The 20444-nt window shown below is 48.9% G+C and overlaps 1 protein-coding gene across 3 annotated transcripts in view; it reads right to left on the bottom strand.

Moving 5' to 3' along the window:
* Window positions 1–20444, bottom strand: part of FBXO15 (F-box protein 15) — a 242384-nt gene that overhangs the window by 84555 nt on the left and 137385 nt on the right. For all 3 annotated transcript variants that reach the window (XM_086965436.1, XM_086965435.1, XM_086965437.1), the window contains one exon: window positions 18422–18504. In XM_086965436.1, coding sequence (XP_086821562.1) covers window positions 18422–18504 — 83 coding nt within the window. The remainder of the gene's footprint in view (window positions 1–18421; window positions 18505–20444) is intronic.

The following is a 20444-nucleotide window of genomic DNA, read 5'->3' as shown; positions in this document are numbered from 1 at the left end:
ACTTCGTATTCGCCTACCAGCATTGATCGTATTGAATTAGTAGACTCCAATAGCTGTAATAACGGCACTATATAAATAGCAAACAGCAGAGGAGATCATGGGCATCCCTGCCGCGTTCCCCTTGTAATATAGATAAAGGATGACTCATGTCTCATAGTACATATTTTAGCCCGAGGGCGCTTATACATAGTTTGTAGAGCCTGCAAAAACAAAGGCCCAAACCCAATTTTACGCATTGTGACCCATAAAAACATCCATGTGACGCGGTCAAATGCTTTTTCCGCATCCCAAAAAATTATACCAATATTCTTTTGGAGTGCGGTTGCATAATCTATTAACGATATTACCCGATGGAGATGATTTACTGTACTTCTTCTACTACGGTAAAGCACCCAATTTATTTCTGAAGACATTTTTTCCATCAAATTGCATATACATCACCCGTGCCAGAAATTCTGGTGTGAAACGTACTTTTTAACCAGCCATATTGCAGCATGACTGGTGCAATTCTAACTTGCCTAAATTTGCCTATTGATGCATCCATGGTTGCATCTATCAGCGATGCTGACGTCAGTTCGCCATTCCTGAATATTGCCTTTGCTTTCTTTTTTTTCTGGTAATTTTTCTAGGAGCAGGGCCATGTCACCCCATAATTTTCTGCCATAGCGAACTACAATTGTTGTGGAATTTGCAATTTTAATTGCGTCAGCTGCCACCACATTTACTCTCTTCCCCACGGAGTCCCATTTCCTGCCTTCCTTTTCTCTAGGAGATGGGCATGATGGATTTTTTTACCTTTATTTTTCATAATCGAATTTTGTACTTTAAGCATATTTGCATCACTCTTTTCTAGTGATGCTTTCACATCCATTTTTGAATCCATTTTAGACTTCTTTTTAGGCATGTCTTCCACAGGCTTCCCACCTTGTGTTTTGTGTAGCTTAAGCCTGTTGCCTAAATGTTTTTGACCTGATGTCCGATTCTTATTGGCAGAATCAGAGGGCCATTTATCACACTTTTCTGTAGATATCTACTTTTCCAAAATTGTTAAAGCCAAGCGACTTTCTTGATATTTTGTTGTCTTTGTTGAGAAAGTTTGACAAATCTTGCAGTCAGCTGGCTTGTGCTCCAGATGAAGAGTGAAGACACTTTTTATGGGTGCCGTCTACATACATTTTCTTTTAGCCACATGATATACATTTTTCTTTTTAAATGTTAATGCTGCCTCTGCCATACTTTAAGAACAAGTTACCTACCTTCAGTAACACGTTATCTGACAAGATCTAACCCCAGACTCCTTACCTTTGAATTTTCCAGTCATCAGACAGAATCCAGAAGTTTTTTGTTTGAGTAATACTTCTGCGTGCTGGTAGGATGCGTTGATCGGCTACGATCGGCAGGGCCTGCGCCAGAAGTGTCATCCGCGTAACCTATATGTGCTACCTCCGCATGCTGATGTCAGTTACTTTCCACGACTTTCCACAGCCATGAAGGGCACTGACACTGGTGCGTCCAAACCGAAACCCTGAAAATGATCATCACTAACCCTAGAAAGTTGTCCGCAGAGAGGGGAGGATGGATGGGTGGATAGGTAAGGAATCTGCAGCTAGATCTTGTCTCTACCCTATAATGTGTTACTGAAGGTAAGTAGCTTGTTCATCTGATAGACAGCTAGCCGCAGATTCATTACCTTTAAATAGAAACCCAAGCAATACCATCTCCGGTTGTGAGCTGCAGACAAATTCTAAACTAAAAATCCTGCAGGGCAGAACGGGCTAAGTTTTCACCCCTCCGAACCGGACTGTCCAGGCAGTGTGTTTGGTAAATGTGTTTGATAAACTTGTGCAGGGATGCCCACGCTGCTGCCTGGCAGAGATCCTGGACTGGGACTCCACATGCTAACGCAGTGGTGGCAGCTTTAGCCCTGGTGGAATGGGCCCTTAGGGGGATGCTTCTTGGCCAGTGCATAGCAGGTTTTTATAAAGAGAACAACCCATGAGCAAAATGGTTCACTTCTGTACCGCCCGACCCTTCTTCGCTCCAACATACCCCACGAAGAATTGGTCGTCCATCCGAACGTTCGTGTTTGGTCAAGGTAGAAGGGCATTGCTATTTGTGGGTTAAGATATGGTCGCTCCTTTTCTTTTGAGAGATGTGAAAGAGCATAGAAAGTGGGGCGGCGACGGATTGGCAAAGTGGAATGGTGTTACAACTTTCGGAAGGAAAAAGTCCCTAGTGTGAAGTACCAATTTGTCTGGAAAGACAGGCAGCAACGGAGGATTGGAGGTTAAAGCCAGCAGATCACTCACCCTCAGGGCAGGTGATATTGCTACTAGAAAGGCAGTCTTGATGGTAAGTTGCCGGAGGGGACAGTTATAAAAGGAGACCAATCTGCCAATAATTACCAAACATTTGCAGGGCTGTTCCTTATGCTAGCGGAATGTACGTATCCCTGTACAGTTGGGATCCATTATGTAATGCCCTCACACACCCTTTCAGGTGTCACGTTTCATCATCTGGGCTTGCTCCTCGTTGGGCCGGCGGTGCAATACCCAACAGGCAACACCTCAAAGGGAGGCTCTTTGGCGGAGATCTTCTACCCAATCTTCTACCCAACTGCCATTTAGATGAAGTGTGGGTGTGGGGGCCAGAGATGCGTAGACGTGGTGGTGTGAGTTAAAATAAAGCACAGAGTACCAAGAATGACTTTATTCTGGCGGTCCCCTGCTCTAAGTAAAATGAAAACTATCCGGTACTTGTTGGAATATTATGCTTCCTGATTACGAGTCGCGGCTTAGTATGTGCTATGGTCGGTCGACATGTTTCTCGCTTTAAGGCTAGTGGCTAGCGATTCTTCAGGACCTATCAGTAGAAAGTGTATCTATGGTGTTTACTGTCTACGTCAGTGTGATGTATGTCTTATATTCAGACTAACATTCAAATGTGTGTAGCTCACAGAAAAATGAGTGTTTCCTGCGTGTTATCTCAGTTGGATTGCATCTACCTATTAGGCTACGTATACAGACCCAAACAGTGTCCGGTGGGTTGTATGGCACATAGAACCTTCAAGTATTTGATTAGTCATGCGTTGATTCTTTGAACACCTACCCCTCGCCGCCGGACCCGGCCTTTGGGTGGCTACCAATCTTGCCACTGGCTTGGCAGATGGTACGGGAGCTGCAGATCTCCTTCACTGTCAGCGACATATCGGGCCGGTAGAATTGGGTAACTAATCTACTCCAAGTTTTGGCCTGGCCAGGATGCCAAATAAGGGAATGTCATGAGCCAAAGTGATTCAGAAAAGGGGGTGGTGATGGACAGAGTATCTGAATTAAACAGAACACTCGTATCCAGTCAACAGATCAGGGCTAGATCCATCACCGTTTTTTAGCTCACTGCACCATCCCAGCTCAGACTGGGTATACTCAGACATGAGTCCCTTGCTCACTGCACCATCAGGATTCAAGCAAGCCGGGCCGACGACGGCTGAAATGCCAGAAACGGGTCCCCGGAAGCTTGTCTCCTTTCTGGTGAAGAATTGGCTTGGTAGTTTGGTCTGCCCTGTTCCCATGATGCACTGGGCCAGGGACAAACTAATTTGCATATAGCCAGGTTCTGATCTGGGATGGTGCAGTGAGCTAAATAACGGTGATGGATCAAGCCCTGATCTTTGGACTGGGTAAGAGTGGTCTGCTTAATTCAGACACTCTGTTCATCACCACCCCCTTTTCTGAATCGTTTTTGGCCACTATAGGTGTGGCAGGGTATACTCAGACATGAGTCCCTTGCTCACTGCACCATCAGGATTCAAGCAAGCCGGGCCGACGACGGCTGAAATGCCAGAAACCGGTCCCCGAAAGCTTGTCTCCTTTCTGGTGAAGAATTGGCTTGGTAGTTTGGTCTGCCCTGTTCCCATGATGCACTGGGCCAGGGACAGACTAATTTGCATATAGCCAGGTTCTGATCTGGGATGGTGCAGTGAGCTAAATAACGGTGATGGATCAAGCCCTGATCTTTGGACTGGGTAAGAGTGGTCTGCTTAATTCAGACACTCTGTTCATCACCACCCCCTTTTCTGAATCGTTTTTGGCCACTATAGGTGTGGCAGGGTATACTCAGACATGAGTCCCTTGCTCACTGCACCATCAGGATTCAAGCAAGCCGGGCCGACAACGGCTGAAATGCCAGAAACCGGTCCCCGGAAGCTTGTCTCCTTTCTGGTGAAGAATTGGCTTGGTAGTTTGGTCTGCCCTGTTCCCATGATGCACTGGGCCAGGGACAGACTAATTTGCATATAGCCAGGTTCTGATCTGGGGTGGTGCAGTGAGCTAAATAACGGTGATGGATCAAGCCCTGATCTTTGGACTGGGTAAGAATGGTCTGCTTAATTCAGACACTCTGTTCATCACCACCCCCTTTTCTGAATCGTTTTTGGCCACTATAGGTGTGGCAGGGTATACTCAGACATGAGTCCCTTGCTCACTGCACCATCAGGATTCAAGCAAGCCGGGCCGACGACGGCTGAAATGCCAGAAACCGGTCCCCGGAAGCTTGTCTCCTTTCTGGTGAAGAATTGGCTTGGTAGTTTGGTCTGCCCTGTTCCCATGATGCACTGGGCCAGGGACAGACTAATTTGCATATAGCCAGGTTCTGATCTGGGGTGGCGCAGTGAGCTAAATAACGGTGATGGATCAAGCCCTGATCTTTGGACTGGGTAAGAGTGGTCTGCTTAATTCAGACACTCTGTTCATCACCACCCCCTTTTCTGAATCGTTTTTGGCCACTATAGGTGTGGCAGGGTATACTCAGACATGAGTCCCTTGCTCACTGCACCATCAGGATTCAAGCAAGCCGGGCCGACGACGACTGAAATGTCAGAAACCGGTCCCCGGAAGCTTGTCTCCTTTCTGGTGAAGAATTGGCTTGGTAGTTTGGTCTGCCCTGTTCCCATGATGCACTGGGCCAGGGACAGACTAATTTGCATATAGCCAGGTTCTGATCTGGGGTGGTGCAGTGAGCTAAATAACGGTGATGGATCAAGCCCTGATCTTTGGACTGGGTAAGAGTGGTCTGCTTAATTCAGACACTCTGTTCATCACCACCCCCTTTTCTGAATCGTTTTTGGCCACTATAGGTGTGGCAGGGTATACTCAGACATGAGTCCCTTGCTCACTGCACCATCAGGATTCAAGCAAGCCGGGCCGACGACGGCTGAAATGCCAGAAACCGGTCCCCGGAAGCTTGTCTCCTTTCTGGTGAAGAATTGGCTTGGTAGTTTGGTCTGCCCTGTTCCCATGATGCACTGGGCCAGGGACAGACTAATTTGCATATAGCCAGGTTCTGATCTGGGGTGGTGCCGTGAGCTAAATAACGGTGATGGATCAAGCCCTGATCTTTGGACTGGGTAAGAGTGGTCTGCTTAATTCAGACACTCTGTTCATCACCACCCCCTTTTCTGAATCGTTTTTGGCCACTATAGGTGTGGCAGGGTATACTCAGACATGAGTCCCTTGCTCACTGCACCATCAGGATTCAAGCAAGCCGGGCCAACGACGGCTGAAATGCCAGAAACCGGTCCCCGGAAGCTTGTCTCCTTTCTGGTGAAGAATTGGCTTGGTGGGCGCTAGAGGGCGCGCTTGCGGAATGGCTGCCTAGACCTGCAGCTCCCGCTCCTTGGTCACTTATCCTGCCGTGATCCTTCGCCACGGGGTGCCGCGGTGCCCCCAGGAGACCGGATTCCGCATCCGGGGGGTGCCATCTACAATCGTGTCAAGTCTGGAGTGGCTGCGATTCCCGGAGCCGAAGATACGGGCTTCTGAAACCTGCCCGGTGCCTGCTCTGGAGCTGCCTGTGGCGGACGCTTGGCTGCCACAACTACGCGACCTCGGTGCCTGCCACGAGGCTCCCAGGCCGCAACGGACCCTCGTCTGCCCGATCCTGCTGTGCCGGCGTGCGGAGGGGACGGTGAAGGTAGGAGACTGCTGCCTGCTCTCCTTGGGTCTCCCCCCGGCCGTCACCGAGCTGCCACGGACGGCGGGCTGCTCCTGCTGCGACGCCTGCAAACGCGGCGCTACCTGGTCGCCGTGCCTGTCTCCCCCGGCGTCACAGCCCCGTACCTGCGCGGCGATGCCCGCCTGAAATCCTGGATCGGGTGTAGGGGTTGTACCATCGAGCGGAGCTCCCCTGACATTACCCCGCATGGCTGGGTTATAGACTATTTCGAGCGCTGAATGCGCTGGGGGCTGTAAACGTATCACGCAGCTGCCATACTGAGAGGCGCTAATCTGAGTGCCGCGCTACTCCTGGTCACTGGCCTGCCTCCCTGGATCTGACCCTACAGCCCATCGGAGGGGGGGCGACGCTCTGGCCTCTGCACTACCTGGCTACCACACGGCGGGTGCCTGCTACTGCAACCGGGTGCCCAGGACAGGACTAGCAACTACTGCCACTGGACGATTGGCGTCCATTTAGCGCTACTGGTGGCGCCGGCTGCATTGCGGTATACTACAGTACACTGCGCCTGGAACCCTATTACCTACTCCTGGCTGTCTCCTACCCACAGTGCTCTGTCGCCTTATTTCTTCCTTTTTGGCCTCTCACTTGCCTCCGGTCACAACCATGGGACGGCCTGAGACTCGCCAGCCTAAGCTGAGCTTCGATAACACACGCAAAAGCAACACGTCGGCGCAGATGAATCCGGGGCCCATGTTACCGCCACCACAGCCTGCCCCGCCCATCGCTCCTGCTGCGGACCTTACCAACCTGATACAGGAGATGCGTCAAGGCTTCGCCACCGTCGTAGAGAAGGTGGACGGCGTCACGGCCAGACTGGACGCCCTGGTCCATAAGGTAGATCGCCATGAGGAGCGCCTTACATCTGCGGAACAGAGAATCTCCGACAACACTGATGCCGCCGCGTCCCATACGACGCAACTAGCGAGAATGGACAATCTCCTCCGCATCATAGCGGCAAAGAATGAGGATTTGGAGGCGCGTAGCCGCCGGAATAACATCCGCATTACGAATGTGCCGGAATCCACTGCTACGGGCAGGATGGAGCTCTATGTGGAGAAACTGCTCAAGGGTTCGATCGGAGATGAAGCTTTCTCATCCCAATTCATTGTGGAGAGGGCCCACCGATCCTTGGCGCCTATGCCCCAACCAGGCCTGCCACCGAGACCTATCATTGCTCGTCTTTTGAATTATCGGGACCGCGACACGGCCCTCAGGGCTGCCCGGACACAAGGATCACTGAGGTTTGAGGGCATTACATTCTCCATTTATCCTGACTTCACCCCGATGGTCCAGGACGAGCGGCGCAAATTCCTCCCAGTGAAGAAAAAACTGCGGGAGGCCCAAATAGACTACGCCCTCTTGTACCCAGCGAAGCTTAGAGTCACCCACCAGGGCAAGCAACGCTTTTTCACCAACCCGCAGAAAGCTGAGGATTTCCTCAAGACGATCCGAAGAGCACGCAGAGATGAACAGGCCCCTGCAGACGAACAAGAGAATGATGACCTGCCTCCTGAGCACCATGCAGACTAACGGATCTTACATACTCTGACTCACATTTGCATCATACCGGACCACTAGCTGGCATTGACTCACCACTTGAGAATTGGGGAGATGCGTGAGCGGCGATCATCTGGACACTGCACCCCAGTGGTAACGTATACCAAGGACCACTCTCTCGGCCCTAGACTCCACCAGGGACGGTACAGTTTGGAGCTATGGGCCGGATAGTGGCAGCGCGCACTTTCTGATGTACCCCAATTGGGTGTTCCCCACTGACTTATTGTTTGTTTGGCCGTTTGCCTCTCTGACGTTGGGGGGGAGGGTGAAGAGGGGGGTTCACGTTGAGGGGATCCAAGGCTACTGGCATGTTTGGGATGCTGGGGTGGGTGGGGGGGGCTAGTTTCTGTGAGGTTAGCATTGAATGCGCTGTGTATATATTACTTCGCCTGGTGTATGACTCGGTCCTTTGGGGGTGGCGGTGGATCCTCTGTCTGGCCCTCTTGGGCTCTTTCGCCTTTGCTGTCGCTATATCCATGGCTGCTGTGAACACTGCTGCGCGACTGACATGTCTATCGTGGAATGTCCGGGGGTTGAACGATGCTAAAAAATGCAGGAATGTTATTGCTTACTTGAATAGACATCATGTACAGGTTGCCATGCTGCAGGAGACGCACATGCCCATACGCAGGGACAACTCCTTTGGACTCAAATGGGCAGGTACCCGTGCCTTCTCCTCCTATTCGACATATGCGAGGGGCGTGGCGATTCTCATTGCCCGTGGTGTGCCTTTCCATCGCTTTGGGGAGGAGGTGGACAGGGAGGGGCGGTATGTCTTGCTGTGGGGCAGGGTAGGACATGACATCTATTTATTTGTCTCTATGTATGCACCGAATGTTGACTCGCCTGCCTTTTTTTCCACACTGTGGGGTAGGATTGTTTCAATAGGGGCACGACATGTCATCTGGGGTGGTGATTTTAATCTGGCGCTGGCGCCCCCCCTTGACAGGGCGGATGGTGTTAGCTCCTACAAGCCCCGAGCCAGAGAGATTTTGGAGGGAGTGGTGGAGGAGGGTGGTCTGTTTGATGCCTGGAGACACCTGTATCCCCACGGGCGGGAGGGCACACACTTCACACCTCACACCGGGACATGGGCGCGCCTGGACTATTTCTTGGTTACCCGAGACATTACTAAGGAGCTGATAGGGGTTGACCACTTGCCCAGAACTTTTTCAGATCACAGCCCTGTGAAGTTGCAGTTCAGAACCCCTGGTTGGGACAATCCGAAACCACAGTGGAGGCTCAGCCCCGACGTGCTCCTTGACGAGCTCTTTCGCACAGAGCTGGGTGAAGAAATTAGAGAATTCTTCCCTAGAAACAAGGGCTCAGTGGAGTCGGTAGAGCACATATGGGAGGCTTTCAAGGTCACTATTAGGGGGTTCTGCATTTCCAAGTGTCACGGGGTCCTACGTGCTATCCTGCGCACTATCACCACACTAGAGACAGAGCTGCGCGCTCTGGAGCTCCAATTGGCGGTAGATGATGATCCACGCCTGCAGGTGACCTTTAGGGACACGCTGTCCAAATATGAGGAAGAGGCTGCCAGGGAGGCGAAATATCGGGGTAAACACTGGGTGGCCCGGAGATACTGCGAAGGGGAGAGACCTGGGAAAGTGCTGGCTTCACTCACACGCACGCCAAGCGCACACAACACTGTCTTAGAGCTTACGGATGCAACTGGCGCCGCCATTAGAGAAACAGATGCGATCCTTACTACCTTCACGACACACTACTCGACACTTTATACGTCCACGGCGGAGGAGGACGCTCCATATGCCGAATACTTGAGAGAAGTGGCCCTCTGCTGGCTTAGTGATGGAGATAGGGAATTCCTTGCGGCGCCCTTCGAGCTCGATGAGATTCGCGAAGCCATCGTGTCCCTCAAGAACGGTAAAGCCCCGGGGCTCGATGGCATCCCGGCCGAATTCTACAAGGCCTATATTGAAATCATGGCTCCCGTGCTGAGTGAGGTGTTTGCCGAATCGTTGGCTGATGGGATACTGCCCTGCTCTATGCGGGAGGTGGTTATCACCTCGCTTCTGAAACCGGACAAGGATCCCACCTCCTGCGACTCTTACCGCCCACTCTCCCTTCTGAATTGTGACGTCAAGATCCTTGCTAAGGTCCTGGCCACGCGACTTTCACTACTCATGACCAGACTTGTCCTACCTGATCAGTCTGGATTTGTGGCGGGCAGGTCTACGTCTCATAATCTCCGCACCCTTTTCTCCCTGCTCCGCACAGTCCACCCTGATATCCCTGTGGCAGCAGTGTTCCTGGACGCCTCCAAGGCGTTCGACTCGGTCGAATGGCCCTACCTCTTCTCGGTCTTGGCCAGCATGGGTTTCCCTAAAATGTTCTTGGCCTGGGTGCGCCTCCTATACACAGACCCCACGGCAAAAGTGCTGATAAATGGAAAATTGTCGCCACCCATCAACCTTACAAGAGGCACCCGTCAGGGGTGTCCGCTCTCGCCTCTATTGTTCGCTATTGCAGTGGAACCTTTGGCTTGCCGTCTGCGCCAATTACACCGAGCAGGAGCGGTACAGTGTCTGCAGCGGCAAATCGATGTATCCCTCTATGCGGATGACATAACGCTGTACGTCAAATACCCGGATCAACACCTTAATCCCCTGCTTCGTGAGTTTGTCCTTTTCGGAGGTCAGTCGGGCGTTCACATCAACTGGTCTAAATCGCAATTCTTTCCTCTCACTGATGCTGTGCACGACTTCCCCCTAGATTACCCATTGGTGTGGTGCCGTGATGATCTCAGATATCTTGGGATTCGTATCGCGCGCACCAAGGACGAGACACTCCGCTCCAATTATGGCGTAGCCGTGACCAAACTTACTGCCTCCGTTGATAGGTGGATCACGTTGCCTCTCTCCATGGCTGGTAGAGCTTCCCTTATAAAAATGATATTATTGCCCCGATTCCTGTACCTTTTCCTCAATATTCCCTACTACCCTGGTGCCTTTTTCTTCAAGACACTTCGCACGGAGCTGCGCAGACTTTTTTTGGGGCGGTAAGTCTCCCCGTTTGAAATGGTCGACGTTGACCCTACCCTATGACCAAGGGGGCTTTGATGTCCCCGATTTCGAAACGTACTATTTATGCGCACAGGCGCATTACGCCTATCATTGGATGGCCCCTACTCCCTTCATGCCACATATAGCGGTGGAGGACTGGATAGTACACCCCCTCCCGCTGAATGGCCTGCTGCACTGTCCCGAGACTTCCATCACCACTTCGAATACCTCGGTTTCTTGCACGCTGGATGCATGGCGCCGCATTGCTCGGCGGCTGCTCTGCACGCTGCCCTACTCCCCCAAACTTCCCCTTACTTATCATCCACGTCTGGCCTTGCTATCGGAAGTAGGATTTCGACAGCTCTGTGGCAAGCTTCTTATCGCCTGCTGGGGAGACCTGTTCCACGACGGACTTTTCAAATCAGCCGATCAATTTTTTGGAACGCATACCCATTCGCCCCTTGACCTATTTTACTATATCCGACTACGTGCTGGGATGCGTGACATCCTACCTGACTATCCTGATGAGCCTGCGACCCTGCCACCACTACACTATCTTTTAGAGTCACAGGATGGGACACATTTGGTCTCTGGGCTCTACCGCCAGTTTCGCGGAGCTGCTCCTTTACAGGCCTCTGCTGCCCGATTGCACTGGTCGGCGGAACTGGGAACAGATGTCTCGGATGACCAGTGGAAATATTGCTGCGTATTAACTTCTCGCATCTCGGCCAGCTGCAGATTGAAAATAATACACTATAAATTCCTTCAGAGGATGTATTATACGCCGGTCCGGAAATTCAGGTTTGGACTGGCCGATAATGATCGCTGCGAACGATGCCGTGCTGAACATGCTGATTTTCTCCACCTGGCATGGTCCTGCCCCCAGGTTGCTGACTACTGGCGGCAGGTCATCGAAGCCGTCGCGGAAATGGTAGATGAGGAGGTTCCTGCGGACCCTCTGGTAGCCATCCTTGGATATACCAAGCAATTACCTAGGGAATGCAGAAAATTCATTGACATAGCATTGCTCTTGGCCAAGAGACGTGTTGCTTGCCGCTGGAGCAGGGGCAGAGCTCCCAAGTTCAAGGACTGGCTAACTGACTTGACATACTGCCAAGACCAGCACACCACCTTTGCTGAGCTATTGCCTCTCTCTTGCCGGCCTGGGAACATCTGGGACCCACTGGTACACTATCTGCTTAAACGCTCACCAGACGATGCGCAGTCAAGCGATGAACCCGACACTCCCCAGGTACAGTGACACATTTCTAGACATTGCCTGTAACCCTGGATAAATAGCGCTGCCTTCTTACCCCTTACTGTGCCCAAGCGTCCTCCCTGCCACATAGACAGACGGTCCCGCCCCTGGTAAACTATGTCCTCCATACCCTACTGATCCTGAGATTACGCCCCGCGAACTTCCATTCACACTAGCAGTCGAGACTAGGACAGTCAATCTCCCCGCGCAGCGCCACCTGCCAAGATAGCCGCGATGCACCATTACCATACTCTAACGCAACACAGTCATGCGACACCTCTTAGTTTGTTAACTCGTTGGGATGTTTAGTGGTTCCTGTTTCACAGACAACAAAACAATAGTGAGACTATTCTCTCGCTCAAAAAATCTGTTCGACTGCTGCTCATCCTCGCCTGGCCTGCTCCGCCGGATACTGATGCGATGCAGCGACACTCTATACTTTGCCGCCGGGCCCCCGGGATGCCGGCTTCCAGGCTGTGTATTGTTGCTCATCCATTGCTGCCGGCCTCCGGGTTGTAGGCGATCCAAGCTGTGTATCCTACTACTTTTATCTCAATAAAGCAGATTTGAACCCCCAAAAAAAAAATTTAAAAAAAAAAGAATTGGCTTGGTAGTTTGGTCTGCCCTGTTCCCATGATGCACTGGGCCAGGGACAGACTAATTTGCATATAGCCAGGTTCTGATCTGGGGTGGTGCAGTGAGCTAAATAACGGTGATGGATCAAGCCCTGAACTTTGGACTGGGTAAGAGTGGTCTGCTTAATTCAGACACTCTGTTCATCACCACCCCCTTTTCTGAATCGTTTTTGGCCACTATAGGTGTGGCAGGGTATACTCAGACATGAGTCCCTTGCTCACTGCACCATCAGGATTCAAGCAAGCCGAGCCCACGACGGCTGAAATGCCAGAAACCGGTCCCCGGAAGCTTGTCTCCTTTCTGGTGAAGAATTGGCTTGGTAGTTTGGTCTGCCCTGTTCCCATGATGCACTGGGCCAGGGACAGACTAATTTGCATATAGCCAGGTTCTGATCTGGGGTGGTGCAGTGAGCTAAATAACGGTGATGGATCAAGCCCTGATCTTTGGACTGGGTAAGAGTGGTCTGCTTAATTCAGACACTCTGTTCATCACCACCCCCTTTTCTGAACCGTTTTAGGCCACTATAGGTGTGGCAGGGTATACTCAGACATGAGTCCCTTGCTCACTGCACCATCAGGATTCAAGCAAGCCGGGCCGACGACGGCTGAAATGCCAGAAACCGGTCCCCGGAAGCTTGTCTCCTTTATGGTGAAGAATTGGCTTGGTAGTTTGGTCTGCTCTGTTCCCATGATGCACTGGGCCAGGGACAGACTAATTTGCATATAGCCAGGTTCTGATCTGGGATGGTGCAGTGAGCTAAATAACGGTGATGGATCAAGCCCTGATCTTTGGACTGGGTAAGAGTGGTCTACTTAATTCAGACACTCTGTTCATCACCACCCCCTTTTCTGAATGAGCCAAAGTGAGCAGAAACACTCTATACCTCTGAGGCACTACCACTCTCCTAGTGGCACCAGGTTTGGGATCTCTGGCCTCAGGGTAAAGGAGTCCCTCACTCCAATAGGTTCTGTGGGAGCCACTCACAGCTCTCTTTTCCCTCATCAGCAGCTTGCTGTCTCAGGGTTTCAAGAATGGGACAGGTCCTCTATCTCTGCCACAGCTCTTCCCTAGAGGGTCTTCGAGAGCCCAGGAGCTGTTTAACCCCTTGGACGCTCATGATGAGCTCAGCTCGTCATGAGGTACACCTCCATACACTCATGACGAGCTGAGCTCGTCATGAAACAATGGGAATCATAAAATAACAGCACAGGAGGAAAATAACACTAGCATCGATGGTGTTAAGGCCTAAGTTCCAGGAGTTCAGTTCCCTCCGGGTTTGACAGACCTTCTCCCTAAGAAGAGGGGACATGAGCTTGTGGCTTGTTTGAAGCTGGTTTCCCAGTCTTCATGCCTTTTCTCTTAGAGGGTTGGGCCATCATTTCAGGTTCTAACTCTTCTTTTGCACCCTTAGCTTTGCATTGTGATCGGGTTTTCACACACACTCCTTCAGGTATACCCAGCATAGCTGCATGGGTCTTTCTTTCGACCTCAGCCCACACTGAGGACTCCAGATCATTTCCTAGCAAACAGGCTACAGGAATTGCAGAGTATACCACCGCCTTTTTTTGGCCAGTAACTCCTCCCCATTCTAGGGACACCATTGCCATGGGATGGACCTTAGTTTGGTTGTCAGCACTGACAATGGTGAAGATCTCACCAGTCAGATAATATTTTGAGGATATCAGTTTCTCAGTCTCCATAGTGACACTTGCACCTGTATCTCTCAGTGCTTCCACTTTGATCCCTTTTCTATGAGGCGGTTGTCTGTATGTGTCCATGTTAATGGGCCAGACAGCCAGTGCAGATATATCCACACCAAACTCTGAGACTAAAGTTGCTTCAGTGAACTCTCTGATATGGTCAGGGCTCACCTGGGATCCCATCTGAGGACTTATCACTTCAGTTACTACAGGTGCACTATAGGGATTCTTTTTGTTGGGAGAGCTAAGGTGTGCAGTTCGGTGCCCATTGGCTTTGCAATCCTACACCAAGCATTCTTGGGATCCCAGTTTTTACCCTAGTACCCACACTTAGACTGTGTATTGGCTCGGGCCCCCACCCTTTTGTTACCTTTTAACCAGCCACATAGTGCTTTCACTGGCAATTCTACAATGTCTACTCAGGTCTGACTCTGGGTTTGTCGAGTATCTCAGAACATCTGACTTAGTGGTTCTTCCGAGCCTCCCGGAACTGGATTCTGTACTCCTCAGTTGTGAGTCCAAAGCCCTAAATAAGGGTATCCTTCATGAGGTCATAAGGCTCATCACCTGCCTCATTCAGCGTCAGCAGCCTATCTGTTGGGTACTGTTCTGTTATACGAGCTGTCACGAGCATGGTGATTGCCTGTCACAGCTTGTGACGGTCTCGTGTGGTTGGAAGAATGTTGTGTTTTAAAATGGGGAGGTTTGCGGTTGGTAATACTGTTATGTTCTTGGGGCATTCCCTGCCTGGAGCTCGACTTATGAAGATGTGACCAATAAACCTCGTCACTCACCAACCTGTTTCCAGCCGTTCATTTATTCTTCCTACACTATCCCTATACTTTCTTGAGACCAGTTATCAGAAAAGAGGGTCCCAATACTTTTGGGATAGTTGACTTATTTTTTACAAGACCTCTAAAATGCTGTAAACCATTTGGTGATAACATCACCCTCTGTGTATTTAGGGACCATCTTTTGGGAATCTTATGGTCAACAGCTTCTTCTTTCTCCTGATGAATTATTTTGCTGCCACCAGAGATAGGTCCAAAGCCCATCTTGACTTTCTTTCTTTCTCTATAGCCAGGCTTTGGCATCTAAAGCTGCCAACTTGGCTAGTCTTTCGAGAGCAATATCCTCCTCTGGGAGGTCTTTTTCCCCCATGAGGGGAAAGCTCTAAGCTTTTCTCATGTCCACTGACTCCATCCTGACCCTCAGGGGAAAAGTGTTATCCTCTGGTTGGTCTTTCTCATACTCTGCAAAGAGCTCCTTGAGCTTTGCCTTGATAGGATTTATTTATTTTATTTTATTTATTTAGCAATTTGTAAAGCGCGAACAGCTACCCCCAACAGGGGGTGTCCCGGCGCTGAAAACATGTGAAGTCAGAGAGGGTCAGTCAGAGAGTTCCGCAAGGCTAGATCAGAGAGAAGAGCCAGGTTTTAAGTTTCCTGTGGAACACAGACTCAGATGAAAGGAATCTGAGTTCCCCTGGAAGTGAGTTCCACAATCTGGAGGTGGCTACGGCAAAAGCCCTACCACCTGTGCGAGCCAGACGGAAGCGTGGGCAAAACATAAGGCGAAGATGGTTGGATCTAAGATCCCGTGTTGCAAGAGACAGCCTGATTCGGTGCCTTAAGTATGCCGGGCCACGACCATTGAGAGCTCTGAAGGCAAAGACCAGGGCCTTAAACTGAATGTGATCTCTCACAGGTAACCAATGTAGTTTGACCAGATGAGGTGAAATTGAGTGGCGATAAGGGATGTTACAAATCATCCGGGCCGCCGAATTCTGCACTGTTTGCAGACGGTTAATGAGATACGCAGGGGCACCGACCTACAAACTATTTGAGTAATCCAGATGGGACGTGATTAGGGCGTGCACTACTGTTCTGCGGGACTCAAAAGGCAAGAAAGGGATGATTTTTTTAATCATTCAGAGTTTTTCAAAGCAGGATTAAGTTGAGATGGCCACCAAATATTGGAGGGAATAATAGATTTCTGATTAAAAAAATAACGCCTCCGTCTTGTCGGTATTTAATTTTAGATTGTTGGTAGACATCCATGAAGGGATGTTAACCAGACAGTGGCAAAAGCGGGCCAGGGAGCTGTCAGAGTGATCCTTGAAGAAAAACACAAGCTGAGTGTCATCAGCATAAAAGATCACTCTGACGCCCCATGATTCAACCAGCTCTGCCAATGGCCTTAGGTACACATTAAATTTGAGTCTGTTTCGACTTCATAAGTTTTATAGAGGGTCCTTAGCTGTTGCATCAAAAGATGTAGAGAAGGGTTAAGGTTGAGCTACTGAATCAGACCCCCTGTAGAAGACATTGTTGCTAAGTCTGGGACCTTTTTTAGAAACTGACAAAAATTCCAAAGTTTCACTGTGGAACTTAACACAAGGCCTTTACATCTCATCTAGGTTTTAAAGAATTTAGAAAACAAAATCAAAATCAGACAAAACAGCTTATAACTAATGACATTTTGGATTCCTTACTTGAATCACTTTTTAACCAAGTCGTACAGCAAATGTCAAGTCTTGTATCCCACTACTGCACCACCAATGTAGTAACCTGGCTCTTTATATAATATACCAAACTGAAGTGTATCGTGCAAAGATTCCAGGGGTTCCCTTATGAGTGAACATGGGCTTGCTCTGTCAATCCCAAGGTGCACTTCTAGGGGGTAGAAGGATTGAGTAGCCTTAGGCTTATCTGAGAGGAGTGTTAGACATCTGCAAATACAAACAATAGTCAATAAAGGATGCACACTACTCAATGAGGAGATCCATATCAATGTATAAAAATTGCATGTATATGTTTAGGCACCAGAATCAATACAATAAGGTAAGTATGTTTTGCAGGACAAATACCTTGCGTTTTGAAAAGTTGACAGTGCATTTTTCAGAAGCTACAATGTTATCCTTTAGGAGGAAAAATAAGTATGACATTCAGGTATAGTATAGCGAACTACAAGACCAATCTCTGGGACTTAAGGTGAGTATTGGACAAGGTGCAATGCAGCCCCAGCAGGTCCCCTCCAGCGGCACTAGGTTGGTAGGGTGCAGTAGGGCAGTACAGCATCGGGGACTGAATGTTAGTCAATAGGCATCGGTATTTGTGCAAAGAGGCTGCATGTTTTGACTGAAAAGCCAGTTGGGATGAATCACACAAAGGGCTCAAATCTTGCAATGCTAGGGAACATGGGGACACTGGTGGTCCTCTTCACCTTGGGCCGGGGTGGCAGGGTGCAGAGGGTCTTTGTGGTGTCTGGCTTCTTTGTGCGGGAGCACTCATGGTTGAGGGGGCCTGCAAACAGAGGCTTTAGTCGTAGTCTGGAAGTTCACAAAGGGTGAACCCAAAGTGGACTCAGTCTCTTGAGAGATTGGGGACCACGCTAACACTGTTGTCCCACTTTTTGTGTGGGGTGTGGGTTCGGGTGCAGTGGTGCTTGGCAGTTCTGGAGTCCTCACGGTTCTTCTTTGGGTGCCTGCAGGATGCAGGGGAGTAGTTCTGCTGCTCCACTTGATTTCTTGAGTCTTTATTGAAGGCTGGCCGTCCTGCCAGGCTTTGGAATCATGACCTCTGCAGGACGAGAAATCTTTGCCGCACGTTAGTCGGGGAACAGCAGACAGGCCAGCACGGCTGGTGCCAAATCAGTTGCGCTTCTTCAGTCTTCGGCTTCAGTGTCCTTCTTTGAAAGTTATCAGGATCTGCTTTTCTGGTGCCAGGGGCTCCCCTAAATACTGAATTAATGGTGAAGCATGCAGCAAACTTTTTTTTTATTTTTGCTGCTCCTGCATAGAATATTTTTCTTGTGGGGCAGCTTAGAGAAGGCAGCTCCAACCTCTCCAAGTACCTTTCTAATGGTGAGGATGCTGAATTTGGTTCCTGATGAGCACTCGTTTTGCAGTGCTGTGATTTTCTTGTGGTCACATGAGCTCAGCACCTAATTGGGTACAGGCAGGCTAAGGTTTCAAGATAGCGTTAACTGGAAAGTCAGTGACTTTTTCACTGATCACTTACATAAGTTTCAGCTCATTCTTAAACACATTACTTTGCTTTTTAGAGACTTCTGATGGTGTATATTGTGTTTTGTTTGAGGAACTGAAGCACTTGGAATAAAGGATACATGTACTAGAAAACAAATATGCATTAAAAAAATGAAATAAAGCGTTTACAAACAAGTAAAATTAAGTTCTTAAGAATTAGAAAACATGGGGTGCTTACACACTGAATGATCCCATAGTGCTTCTTTGAAGAAGATTGTGATAATGGAGAGAAGCCATGAGAAAGGCTATTTCTGATCCATTCTGCCAAACGAAAAAAGAAAAGAAAAAGGTGACCAGCAATACATTTTCTACAAATGTAAATGTTGTTGTTAGTATGTGATCTAGATATCACAAAGCAAATCTGTATTTCTAATTGCAGTTTTTAAAGGATGAACACTTTGTAAAATGATTTATCTAAACCAAACAATCGATGAATAACAAAAATAAACTTCAGATAACAAAACCTGTTCCAGGTCTCACAGAAGACGATATGGCATGAACAAAATGCACAACAGCAGACAGGATTGAAAGAAAATGAGAAATTGGGTTGCTGGTTGAGGGGGAGTGAAACCATACTCTAGCAACAGCCACAATCGTAGTCGGGGTGAACCACAACAAGTAACTAAATTGTGCTTATCCCTCTGGTAACTTGGGACAAAAGCAGCCAGGCTGAACTTAGATGTTAGAGGCAATGTGTAAAGAATGTATGCAACACACAAATAGCAACAGAGAGAAAACATGCTACAAGAAATATATCACACCAATTTTAAAAAATAGAGTAAGATTTTATAAATTGGCACCAAAAAGAATAAAATTCATCAGTAGAACCGGAGATATGCAATTTCAAAATGTCAGCTAAGTAGAACGCCTAAAAGCATAAAGTAACACTCGTGGTTATCTGGTTGTGTCCGACACCAGGTGAAAGTCACATGCCAAGTACAACTGTGATTGTGCAAGGAAAATATTTGGTGGAATTCATAATCGGGGTGTGAGTACTCCCGTCATTGTATAGTGCAAACTCATTCTGGAGGTATAGGAGCACTTTGCACGAGTGCCAGTTTCATGCATGTTTAAGAACGTGAGAATGTATAGGGCATCTAAAACATGTAGTTAGCAACAAGTCTGTACTTTACTCAAATCAGATTCCTATCTGTGGCTGGCAGAGACAGAGCATAATTCTTGTTGAAGGATAAACAATGTTATATTTAAGTTTGTGGAAGCTGAACAGCTGTTCCTTGATTGCACCAGGGCTAATCTGGATTCCCGGGTTGTTGAATTGCATTCTTCGGAGACAAAGGGGGTCCTGGAAACTCAGCTACTTGAGATGTGGGGGGGGGGGTGACTAAGGGGTGAAACAGTGTACAGCAGTACCACATACAGTAAACAGAATACAAACCCAGAGAGAGACAATAGTTCCCAGTTTATTCTGAAGCATTGCAGCAAGTTTTATCGTTTGCTATTGATTTACATTAAAAGTAATTTTTGGAGTTGAGTTCATCATGTAATCAAGTTTAACAATAAGCATTTTATTTACGCTTGAAACATTGTAAACTGATAAACTTCCTCAGCTGTACATGTTGCAGCCGAATGGGTAATCGTAAATAAGAAATGCTTCTGTTTTACTGACATCATGATAAGCACTTTCCTAGCACTATGGAAAATTCCTGGCTTGTAAAACACTAAAACCTGTCTTCAAAGTTAAAAAACGTGAAAGGGAATCATAACCATGCCTCAATAACTTTCATATAATAAATCAAAGCCTGCAATAACGGCATATGTCGCTAATCACCATGTTACAGAGTAACTGTGATCGCTCCGCTGGGACTTAAAAATTACATTGTCCTTTACAACGCCAATACCTCTAACTTTCATAAATGGGAGACCAACTGCATTGCAAATGATAGTTATACCTAGTGCCTACTTTGAAGCGTGGGAAGCTTCTAGAGTTTCCCCCCTACATAGGTGTCTGGGACGAGGGCAGGAAGGAAGGAAAATCCAAACTGTCTGGGGTCGTAATCTGCTAGTGTGAATTACTGTGCAAGTGTTCTGGGCCCTAACCTTCAAAGTGCAAGTGTGGTAGGTGACAGCTATGGCCCCTTGCCCCGACCCCCCCCCCCTCCCACCCCCAATCAAGCCAGAATGGCCCATTCTGCCAACACAAAGACCCTCTACTGTAATTCTGTCTGGGAGGAATACACGAA

Source organism: Lissotriton vulgaris, chromosome 4_1 (assembly GCF_964263255.1).
Source record: "Lissotriton vulgaris chromosome 4_1, aLisVul1.2, whole genome shotgun sequence".
Classification (NCBI taxonomy): domain Eukaryota; kingdom Metazoa; phylum Chordata; class Amphibia; order Caudata; family Salamandridae; genus Lissotriton; species Lissotriton vulgaris.
This window is presented reverse-complemented; position numbering and strand designations above follow the sequence as displayed.